The 11,790-nt window shown below is 47.4% G+C and overlaps 1 protein-coding gene across 1 annotated transcript in view; it reads right to left on the bottom strand.

Annotated features, from left to right (window-relative positions):
* Positions 1–11,790, bottom strand: part of UBTD1 (ubiquitin domain containing 1) — a 55,163-nt gene that overhangs the window by 1,686 nt on the left and 41,687 nt on the right. The window contains exon 2 of the mRNA XM_079793557.1: positions 765–992. Coding sequence (XP_079649683.1) covers positions 765–992 — 228 coding nt within the window. The remainder of the gene's footprint in view (positions 1–764; positions 993–11,790) is intronic.

Raw genomic sequence — 11,790 nt, 5'->3', positions numbered from 1 at the left:
GAGCATATGTGCTGGGTGCTGGGTTTATAAGAATGATGAAACAGTACAGGCCCTGCTCTTCATGTCTTGACTGGGGGTGGGAGGGGGTGGTGTTGTACCTAGTGAGCCTCAATTTCCTTGCTTGTACAATGTACTGCATGTAGAAATATATTTACTGTGCCCTGAGCACCTACTAAGTGCTAGGACTAGACTAAATGATGTTAGGGTAGCTCACTGAATCCTAACATTCGGCCCATGAAGTAGATATACCCACTTAAAGTCACTGAGGCTTGAAATTCGAGAAGCTCCTAGCTCAAGGTCACAAAGCAGGGGAACACTCATGTTAAACCTAGGTCTAAGACTCTATAGAGTTCTACCGTTACCCCCTCTTTACACAGTCCCACGGGCTGTTATGAATGTAAATGAGGTAACGCAGAAGCTTCTAGTTCAGTGCTCAGCACATAAGTACCCAACAGAAGGTTGGTCCCTTAGGTGTTCTGGGATCTCAGAGCACCCTGAGTTATCCTCAGCCTGCTCTCAGCACACTTTGAGGTTTGCTGGTGCCTTCCACTCCCTCACTGGGCAAACAGGGCCTGTGTCTCGTTTTTCTTTGTGCCCTCACTCCTGGTCCTGCTCGTAAGGTCTGCTGAATGAACAAGTGGATAGCCACACCCGCCACCCACCAGCTTGGATAGCACCTCCTAGTGTGGCTGACCACCCTCTCCTCCACACAGCGCTGATGGCCCCGCCTCCAGCGGGGACCAAGCCCCGACCCTGGCGCTCACCATGTGGCAGGGTGATGCTGGCTCCATCCAGGATGGCCTGAGCCAGCTCATGGTCGTTGGCCTCAGCCGCATAGGCGGCAGCCTTGAGGGCGTCCCAGATCTCCTTGCGGCCCTCGAAGGCAGGTGCTGTGTCCCAGAACTCATCCCGCTTGCTCCGCAGCTGCCCGTCCGTCATGGGGTAGTCGCTCTTCCACTTCAGCCGCTCCTTCTTCAGGGGCTCATTGCGTCCTAGGCAGGACAGAAGAGGAGGCTCAGCACCTCTAAAGCCAGGGCTGCAGTTCACCCTCTGCCCAGCCCCCTCATCCTCAGGCCAGGGCCAGGACCCACTGCCCAGCCCACGCTACCCCATTGCAGTGGCTCCTAAGTATTTAGTCTTTGGGCCTATCCTTGGAGTCAGGGAAGAGTCTGGAAACTGCACACACCCAACCTGGGGACGTAAAATACTTCTATCAGCAAGCATATACTGTTCTTATTGTTGTTACTGCTGTATTGTAACTGATTATAAAGTACTACATGTTCAGTACTTTTTAAATATAGAAAGAATACAGATGTGTAAAAATAATAACTGCCACCATTTATGGAGCCAGTTTGTGCCAGACCAAAGGCTAGGCACTTTAGACCAGTGGTCGCCAACCGGTGGTCCACAGACCACTGGTGGTCCACAGAGGTCCGAAAGGCTGGTGACCGCTGCTTTAGACCCATTATTCATTTGATCCTCAAAATAACCCAACAGTGAGGAAACTAACACCCAGAGAGGTTGTTGTTTGTCTAAGGCCACGCAGGTACCAATTTAACGCAAGACTTTCTGACTCCAGGCCACCTTTTGACTATGTCTATTCCGTTCTGCCATTGCAGAAAAAGATTACTCAAGAATTCCATCATTCAGAAATAACCACTGTTGACACCTGGGCATATTTCCATCCAGCTTCCTTTTCTCCATTTTTCTCAATATAGTTGAGTTCATATTATTAAATATTTTATATTCTTTGTTATACAAAGTATTTAAAATGTTTTCTTGGCAATAAACAACTTTCTGTCTGTTTCACATTTATATTACTGTCAATGTATGTTCCCATCATTTAAATTATAAACAATTTTAATGACTTGTTATTCATGTGCCACCATATAGTTACAAAGAATGTTTTTTTACATAATCATAACCAACGAACCCAAGAATCCTGCAGCATCTGAAGAAGCAATACATGTCGTGTTTTTTCTTGTTTCTTGGCTGCAACTGGCCTCCCAGACAACTCCCCCCCACAGTCAGGGCTGAGCAGGAGCACCTCGCACAGGCTCCGGAGGCTGTCATCCCAAAGCTGAAGGCAGAAGGAGCCACAGGAGCGAGGTCTAAAGTACTTGGCCCCCGACCTAGCCGGTTTGGCTCAGTGGAAAGAGCGTTGGCTGGGGACCGAAGGGTCTTGGGTTCAATTCCGGTCAAGGGCATGTACCTCAGGTGTGGCTCGATCCCTGGCCCTGATCGGGGCACGTGCAAAGGCAATAATCGATGTGTCTCTTTCACATCAATGTATCTCTCTCTGTGTCTCTCTATCTGTCTCTCTTTCTCGCTCTCCCCTCTCTAAAAATCAAAGGAAAAATATCCTCAGGTGAGGATTAATAAAGTACTCGGCTCCCACTCTAACTCGGATCCTGCATGAGGAAGACTGGACTAAAGCTGGGGGCTACCGCTAGGCTATCCCCACTGGCTGGGGCAGAAAAGGGGGGCTCTTCAGGGGAAGAGAATGACTTTCACTGTCTACCAACTGTGTGAAAGAACCCCAGGTAAGCACTTTATTTATGTACATTATCCCATTTCATCCTTGCAGTTGCCTCAGGTGGCAAGTGTTATTGCTATTTCACAGATGATGGGACAGGCAGAGAGATTAAATGACTTGCCTGAGGTCACATAGTAAATAACAGAGTGAGGGTTTCACCTCAAGTTAGACTGAATCCACAAAGGTCGGTTTGCAGATACCTGTGCAGGCAGAAAACTCTTGACCAGACTTTTAATTTAATTCAAAGTGTCCCTGGGTTAGCAGAAGGAAATGCAAATCCTCTTTGTAGGAAAACAACCTCAAACCAAGCCTCAAATAATTCCTGAGATAAAGTTCCAAGGAAAAGAAATAATAAGGTCACAGTTTCTTGGTTTGTTTTTGTTTTGTTTTTTTAATCAAAACATACAAGGAAACAAGGCAATATGAGACAGAGCCAGCAAAAATAGCAAACAGAAGAATCAGACTCAAAAAATTTCAGATATGGGATTTATCAGACACAGATTATGAAATACTGAGTTTAAGAAATAAGAGACTCTTGAAAATATGAACAGGGAAAAAGAGATAATAAAGAATGACCAAGCAGAAATTAAAAGAACCGTATAGACTTCTAGAAATGAAAAATATAATAATTGAAACTCAGATGGTCTGACTTTATTTTTAATCCTCACCCAATTAAATTATCTTTTAGTGAGAGAGGAAGGGGAAGAGAAAGAGAGAGAAGAGAGAGGAGAGAGAGTGAGAGGGAGAGAGGAAAACATTGATCGGTTGTCTCCCACATTCATCCTGATTGGGGATCAAACCCACAACCTTTGGTGTATAGGATGATGCTCCAACCAACTGAGCCACCCGGCCAGGGCAGATGGTCTTATTTAAAAAACTAATACTTTTTTTTTAATTTATATCTATATCTATCTATCTATCTATCTATCTATCTATCTATCTATCTATATAAAGAGCCAGGGTCCGTAACGTCCAAAACGAACGAAAGGACAACCGAAAACTGCAAGTCAGTCCTACAGTCAGTGGTGTGGGTACCGTGGCAACCCAGCACTGACTGCCAAGGGGGCTGTGGATCAGGCCCGGAGAGAGGCCCGGAGAGAGAAGCAGGGTCTGATCCTCAGCCTCCATGGCAGCTGTTGATCAGCCCTTGCCTTTCTTTCTCTCCAGGCCTTGCCAGCAGCCGCGGGGGCTGCTGATTAGCCCCGCCTCTCTGATCAGGCCCGGAGATAGGCCCAGAGACTCTGACTGGCATAGAAACTGACCAATCAGAACCAAATCTGGGTGAACTGCGAGGAGCCAATGGCTGCCTAGGAGGCGGAGCTTTTAACACTGACTGCCATAGAAACTGACCAATCAGAACCAAATCTGGGTGAAGTGCGAGGAGCCAATGGCTGCCTAGGAGGCAGAGCTTTTGACGCTGAATGGCATAGAAACTGACCAATCAAAACCTAATCTGGATGAACTGTGAAGGCAGAACCTAATGTGGGGGCTGAGGAGGGGTTTTAAGGGCAACAGCTGTTTGGTGTAAAGTGTAAGAAAGCAGTTCAATTTTTTAATGACCAGTTTGGCAGTATAGTCATATGGCTGGCTATCAGTCCAGATATAGGGGTTATGTATTTTTGTCTGCCAAGTGCATCTCCTCCTGCTGAAAAAGGCTCCCCCCCCCCCCCATTTAAGCAATCCTATCCTACATAACCTATTTATACTAATAAAAGGGTAATATGCTAATTAGACCGGGTCGACTGGCCATCTTCCAGATGTCCGACTTCCTTCCGGACAAAGCCATGGTGGTGGGAGCCAAGGCAGAGGCAGTTAGGGTGATCAGGCCTGCAAGGGAGGGCAATTGGGGGCGAGACCAGGCCGGTAGGGGAGGGCCATTGGGGGCGAGATCATGTCGGCAGGGGAAGGCAGTTGGGGGTGAGATCAGGCCAGCAGGGGAGGGCAGTTGGGGGCGACATCAGGCTGGCAGGGGAGGGCAGTTGGGGGCGAAATCAGGCCTGCAGGGGAGGGCAGTTGGGGGCGACATCAGGCCGGCAGGGGAGGGCAGTTAGGGGTGATCAGCCAGGCAGAGGCAGTTAGGTGCAATAAGGCCGGCAGGGGAGAGCAGTTAGGGGCAAGATCAGGCCAGCAGGGGAGGGCAGTTAGGGGCAATCAGGCAAGTAGGCAGATGGGTTAGGGGCAATCAGGCAGGCAGGCAGAGGCAGTTAGGGGTAATCAGGCAAGCAGGCAGGTGGGCGGTTAGGAGCCAGCAGTCCCAGGTTGTGAGAGGGATGTCCGACAGAGATCAGGCCTCAACCGGCAGTCAGACATCCCCCAAGGGGTCCCCAATTGGAGAGGGTGCAGGCTGAACTGAGGGAGCCACCTCATCCCTCCCCCCGCCCCGTGCACAAATTTTGTGCACCGGGCCACTAGTATATTTAAAATATATTTTTGTTGATTTCAGAGAGGAAGGGAGAGGGAGAGAGAGAGAGAGAAATGTCAATGATGAGAGAGAATCATTGACTGGCTGCCTCCTGCACGCCCCCTACTGGGGATCGAGCATGCAACCTGGGCATATGCCCTTGACCGGAATCGAACCCAGGACCCTTTAGTCTGCAGGCCGATGCTCTATCCACTGACCCAAACTGGCCAGGGCTCTGACATTTTTAAAACAGAATTTCCAGGAGGATACAATAGGAAGAATGGGGATGAAGCAATATGCAACAAGATCATAAAGATGTCCCATTTTCCTCCAAACTGATCTATATATTAATGAGATCCCAATAAAATTCCTAACTGGGAGGTGTGTGTGTTTTTCAAGGAACTTGGCAAGCTGATTCTAAAGTTTATACAGAAGAACAATGATACTCTTAGAGAAAAATAAGGTGGGAAAACTTGCACTACAATTATTGACAGTAATTATAAAGCTATAGTGAGTGTAGCACTGGAACAAGAACAGACAAATGGGCCAGTGGAATGCAAGAGAGAGCCCAGAAATAGACCAGGCATATACAGAAATATGCTTCAAGTAAGAAGGAACACTGACGATAAGGGCATGTGTGTGTGTGTGTGTGTGTGTGTGTGTGTGTGTGTGTGTGTGTGTGTGATAGATGTGAATAATATTATAAGTATATATATTGGCTCCTGTTAGTATTTTGTCTTTGACCCGGTTCCTGACACTGAATTCCTAAAACCCTCATAATTTCCTGAGTGATAGGAATGTCTGATACAGATCTCCTAAATTGCTTGGAATTTCCTAGGTAACACAAGTGTCTTTTTTTTTTTTTTTAATTGATTTTGGAGAGAGGAAGGGAAAGGGAGAGAGAGATAGTAACATCAATGATGAGAGAGAATCATCCATCGGCACCTCCTGCATGGCCCCTATTGGGGATCCAGCCCACAACCTGGGCATGTGCCCTGACCGGGAATCGAACCATGACCTCCTGGTTCATCAGTCAATGCTCAACCACCTAGCAACACCAGCCGGATAAGTGTCTTTTGTTTTAATGAGGAAACTCTTGTGGGATCCTGGATGAGGGCTGGTCACCAGAAAGATCAAGCCATGATAAGTTTGGAATTTTCAGCCATGCCTCCCTTCTCTGGAGCAGGAAGAGGGGTTGTAAATTGAGTTAATAATTGATCATGCCTTAAGTGGTGAAGCCTCCATAAAAATCCCCGAAGTATGGGCTTTGGAGAGCTTCCATGTTCGTGAACACATCCATGTGATGAGAGGGTGGCCCACCCCAAGTCCAGGGACCAGAAATTGCTGTGCTGGAGACACTTCCAAACCACACCCTCTGTATCTCTTCATCTGGCTGTTCATTTGTATCCTTTAAAATATCCTTTGTAATAAATTGACAATAGTTAGTAAACTGTTTTCCTGGGTTCTGAGAGTCGCTCTAGCAAATTATCAAACCAAAGGAGGGGGTTATGGGAACTTCCAATTTGTAGCCAAGTTGAAAAGAAGTTGTGGGTAACCTAAAGTAGAGGGACTGAGCCCTTAACCTGTGGGGTCTGTGCTAATTCTGGATAGTAAGAGAACTGAAAATTGTAGGACACCAGTTGGTAGCCACAGAGAATTGCTTGGTGTGGAAAAACACCCACAACAACTATCATCAGTGTGAGCAGCAGAGGAGAAACATGAAAGAGTTTTCTTAACGTGGACTATTGATGGTGTTGGAACTAAGGATCTCCATTTAGGAACGCATTAAACAAGATCCCTACCTCACACCAACCATAAAAATCAAAACCAGATCAAATCAAAGGTTTAAGTGTAAAAGACAGAGAAGAGGCACTGGTGAAACCGAAGATTAGTTCTGTCCATGTATTTTTTTTTTTTTGGAAGTTTGGCCCAAAGGTGTTTCTGCCTGGATCCTTCTTCATGATTTAGGACTCCTTTTCTCTTTGGTCCTTTCGTATTGATGACTCCCTAACAAGAGTTTTGATCCAGCAGGATTCACAGTCTTTGTTCAGTGACACCTTCAGGGACCTCTGGGGTGTGGTATGTCTGCCCCTCCACTCAATGACCCCAACCTCCGGAGCTTTTTAACTTCTTGAGTTGACTTGCATTGCTTCCTTCCTCTGTGCCAGAGGTCACTTCTTACTGGTAGACATAGATGGAAGCCTATGTCTGTCTGCTGCTCCTATGGGAAGAGGTTAGGTCCAGCTGATGAGCCACTCCTGATCTGCTGAGGGTTTAGAAAGCTTGTCGGCACTGTGAGATCAAGAGCACCCAGGTCTCTTCTTCCACAGTGGGACGAAGCTGAGCCACCTGGTCATGCGTGAAACACCAGGCACCTGGAGGCAGTCCTTTTTGCTCAAGCTCCAACAAATCTTACCACTACACTTCCACAAAAAAAAAGAGCAGCCAATTCTAAGAAACACTCTTTCTAAAGAAGACACTAGGCTTCGGGGCATCTGTTGTTCCTGCTTAGATCCCACTTCCTTTAATGGTCACAGTTTGGTTCTGTTTCTAACAATTAAGTTGCTGGACTGCTGACTCCAGGACACCGGAAGTATAACTGTGTATTATGCATGCATCTCGCTCTCTCTTTAAAATAAACATAGCCCTGGGGAGTCACCTTTCAAAGTCATCATCTCAGGAGGCCATGGATACCTTAAGATGCTTTGCTCGAATATCTTGCCTTCAGGGTCCCCTCCCCTCCACATTGACAGCAGCACCCTTTCCTGTCATAGACACACTTCTCACCCATGGATGGACACAATGCCTCTCCAAGTATTACAGCATCTGCTGCTACCCAGGATACAATGTTTTAAAAATTCCTAATCTGCCAAAACCGGTTTGGCTCAGTGGCTAGAGTGTCGGCCTGTGGACTGAAGGGTCCCAGGTTTGATTCCGGTCAAGGGCACGTACCTTGGTTGCGGGCACATCCCCAGTGGGGAGCGTGCAGGAGGCAGCTGATCGATGTTTCTAACTCTCTATCTCTCTACCTTCCTCTCTGTAAAAAATATATTTAAAAATTCCTAATCCTGCACTCTGGTCTTTTTAGGCTGAAAACACCAGAAAATATTAGAATGGGATGGTGGATGGTGGGAAGGGGGAGAGGTTGATGCCAAGAAAAGGGCAGCAGGCCTTTGCTAGTGTGGTTGGGCATCATCCTGTGCACTGGGATGGGGGGACGGGGGGGGGGGGCGGTACCGGTTACATCCCCGATCAGGGCACGTATCTGGGTTTCAGGCTCGATCCCCAGTAGGGGTGTGCAGGAGGCAGCCGATAGATATTATGCTCTCACCTCTCTCTCTCTCTCTCTCTCTCTTTCTCTCTCTCTTCCTCCCTCCCTCCCTCCCTCCCACCCGTCCTCTCTCTCTAAGAATCAATTTTAAGAATCTTTTTAGAAAATAAAGAAAAGGGGAGCAAGAGCCCAGCCATGCCTTCTCAGCTGGCATTGCATATTGCAGCCAGCAGGGGGCAGCTGCAGCACCTCTGGGCCAGGTGCTGGCTCTTCATCAGTGAGTCAAATACAGCATAAAAATATCCAGCAAAGTTCTTCAGGCCCAAGGCAAGCATGTAAAAGAGACATACCAAAATGTCTGGATCTCTACACAATGACGCTGACAATCTTAGGCACAGATACAAACAAAGAAAAGGAAGCTTTTTATCCAAACATAAAAGCAAATTGATGATTTTAAATTTCATTTCGTTAAAAAGAACGATGTTTTATAGTTAGTGAGTTAAAAAATATAGACATTGGAAAGGATGTGAACACTCTTATATGCTGAACAAATTGGTATGAACTTTTTGGAGGGCATTTGGTATGTACCCAAAAACTTAAAAATGTACATCCTGCCTGGCTGGTGTGGCTCAGTGGTTGACCATTGACCTATGAACCAAGAGGTCACCAGTTTGATTTCCAGTCAGGGCAATGTCTGGGTTGTGGGCTTGATCCCCAGTAGGGGGCGTGCAGGAGTCAGCCGATCAACGACTGTGGTTTGGCCTTGAGATATTTCTATCTCTTTCTCTCTCTCCCTCCCTCTCTTTCTCTATAAATCAATAAAAACATATTTTTAAAAATATGTACATCCCTTTGACTCAGCTATTTAGTTTCTAAGAATGTATTCTAAGAAAATAATCACAAGTGTGCGGCAAAGGTTAATCTACAAAGGCGTTTAACTCAGCACAGTTTTAAACAGGGGAAAGCTAGAAACAAACTAACTGCACACACCCAGAGAAAGGCTAAATCAAACCTGTGCATTCGTGGCAAAAAGTCTGTCATGGGGTGGAAAGATGCTGGGTAACATAAGATGTCCAGAATACTATGTAAAAAGGTCATGGAACAGCACATGCTTAGTGCTCCAGCTTTTGTTTCTTAAATAAATAAATAAATAAATAAATAAATAAATAAATAAATAAATAAATAAAATCATGTATTAAAAGACTGGAAGGACTTATACCAAAATGCTAACTGGCTATATCTGATTGGCAGTTACAAGTTTTGGGGTGGGGGAGTTGCTTATATTTTCCAAGTTTTCTACAACAAGCATTTGTTACTACTAAAATAATACAATGAAAGTTGCTAACAAGGAAAAATGGTACATCAAGTCCCAGCGGAAAAACAGGACGAGTTTGGAGAGCCGAGTGAGGGGGTTTGAGGGTGGTGAGGATCCGGAAAGCTCAAGGTCAACAGCCTCTAAGATTTCAGTTGCTGGCAGCTCTGAGTGACTGTCCAGGGCCAGGACAGGCTCTGCTGGTTTCAGCGGCAGGAGCATCTAGTAGCTTCTACTTACGTCTTCACCTGTCCTAGATAAGTTCCAGGTCAAAGACAGAGTAACAGAAATGGTTCTTATCCCTAATGAAGTTGACAAAAGAGAGATTTTAAAAAACAAAAGATCATTCTGTAGTCAAGGTACACACCTGTAGTGGGAGGCACAAAACACCCACGAAAATGGTGAGCTTCTGTGATTGTGATGGGCAAGGAACAGCAAAGATGTTTGTGACTGAGCAGAGAACGTATGTTTCTGAGTAGAGAGGCAAAAGCTGCGGTCTTGAAGGATTGTCCAAAACACCACCTGCATGAGGATCTCCTGGAGTGCTGATTAGGAAGGCAGGTTCCAGGGCCCACTCATACTCACTAAACTGGAGCTGTAGGGGCTGGGCTGTGGTATGTAAAGATTCTGACTGAAAAAGCCCCTTGAAAGCGCAGCAAGGCAGAAGTGGAAATGGCAGGCTCTTCCACACGTGCACGTAAGTTCGTTCAACAGACCACCTCCAAAGTTGCTGCTGAGAGCAGATTTGGAGAGTAAAGAGGCAAGACAGCAAGAGGGCACACTGTCTGGGTTGGGGGAGGATAATGATGGGAGACGCTGTGGTTTGGCCTCGATAATGAATGGTGTCTGGCCATTCCACCCCAAGGGAGTGCACTTGAAAGAAGAGTGGGAGAGAGAACTCTAAATGCCTTTGCAACATGCCTAGAGCTGGTGTGCGTCTCTGAGCGTGCATGTGTGCATGTGCATGTGCGTCTGCGTGTGTATCTGTACTCCCAATACTTGATTCACTCTGCTGAATTCAGAAAGAGGGGATCCTCCAAAATCCACAGAAATTGACAGGCCCTGGCTGCTTCCCTCTGAAGAGCCCAGGGCCTCACTGCACACTTGGCCCAGTGCAGGTTTTCAGCCAGTTGTCTGCTGAGTTGAAAATGGAACTGACAAAGGCACCGTGAATGTGAATGGGGTGGAGAGCATGGTGGAGGAATTACAACTGAGAGCAGAAGTGGGCAGGCAGGGGAAGCAGGGGAAAGTGCATGAGGGAGAAGTCAAGCAGTCCCTTCATTTCTTGATCTCGGGCCCAAGAGATCCTTATTGTGGTGTCAGGGACTGGCACAACTGAGCCACTGGGATGTGACACTAACTCTAAGACCAGCCAAGGGAACCAGAGATTTCCCAGGACAATAAGTCCATTCAAGCCAGGAGACGGCCCTATTTATACCTGCAACAATCCCTAAGCTCTGTTTTCACACTCAGTTACCAAGCTCCATCCCCAAGCCCCTACTCCAGGGATAGGGCCAACAGTGTCCTCCCCAGAAGTACTGGTTATGTGACAAGTCTGGCCTTGCTCTAGCTCGTGTGAGAAATGAGACTCCAGGGAAGAGAAGGCAGGGACAAGGGCCTGCCCATCCCAACAGCCTGGGCGGATTGAGCCTATTGGCCTAGATGCAGACTCCTCTTCCCCTCACACCCTGGTAGTCTCAGCTGGAATGCAGAAGACTGGAGGGTGTGGCTGAGCATGGCACCTGGCGAAGGGGATAAGTGGTCAGGAAGACTAGCAGGCCCTAAGGAGGATCAGCCCAGCTGGGGAGAGTACAGCCAGAGGAAGTGAAGCCCAGGTAATCCCTTCAGGAAGCATGGTATTTATAGTTAGACTTAGCCCAGGATGACCCTCAGAGCCTAGGTAACCTTCAAAGGGAAAAGTGCTGGCCCAGCTCCTCTCAGCTGGGGCCTCCCCACGTGGCCTCTTTACAGTGTGTGGGCCCTTCTTCCCCATTCATTCCCTCTGGCCCATCTCCAGAGTTCGGGGAGAGAAAGAGGTGGAGCCAGTTGCTAAGTGACAAGCCAGGCTTCCTAAATTGCATCCCCTCACGGAACGTTGGGTCCCAGGCGGCCCAGGGCAGGCTGAAGGACTCGACTCCAGGTTTCTCTGGGAGCTCTGTACTCAGCTCTGTGACAACACTCAGTCCAGGGCAACTGCAATTCTGGGCAATGATCTTGTTTGCTCCCTGAGGCTGGGACCACCCCCAGTTCAACTTTGGGGTCCTGGAGAC

This window comes from Cnephaeus nilssonii (assembly GCF_951640355.1).
Source record: "Cnephaeus nilssonii genome assembly, chromosome: 16".
In the NCBI taxonomy this organism is placed as follows: Eukaryota; Metazoa; Chordata; class Mammalia; order Chiroptera; family Vespertilionidae; genus Cnephaeus; species Cnephaeus nilssonii.
Note: the sequence above shows the minus strand (reverse complement) of the source record. Positions and strands in the feature narration are given on the sequence as shown.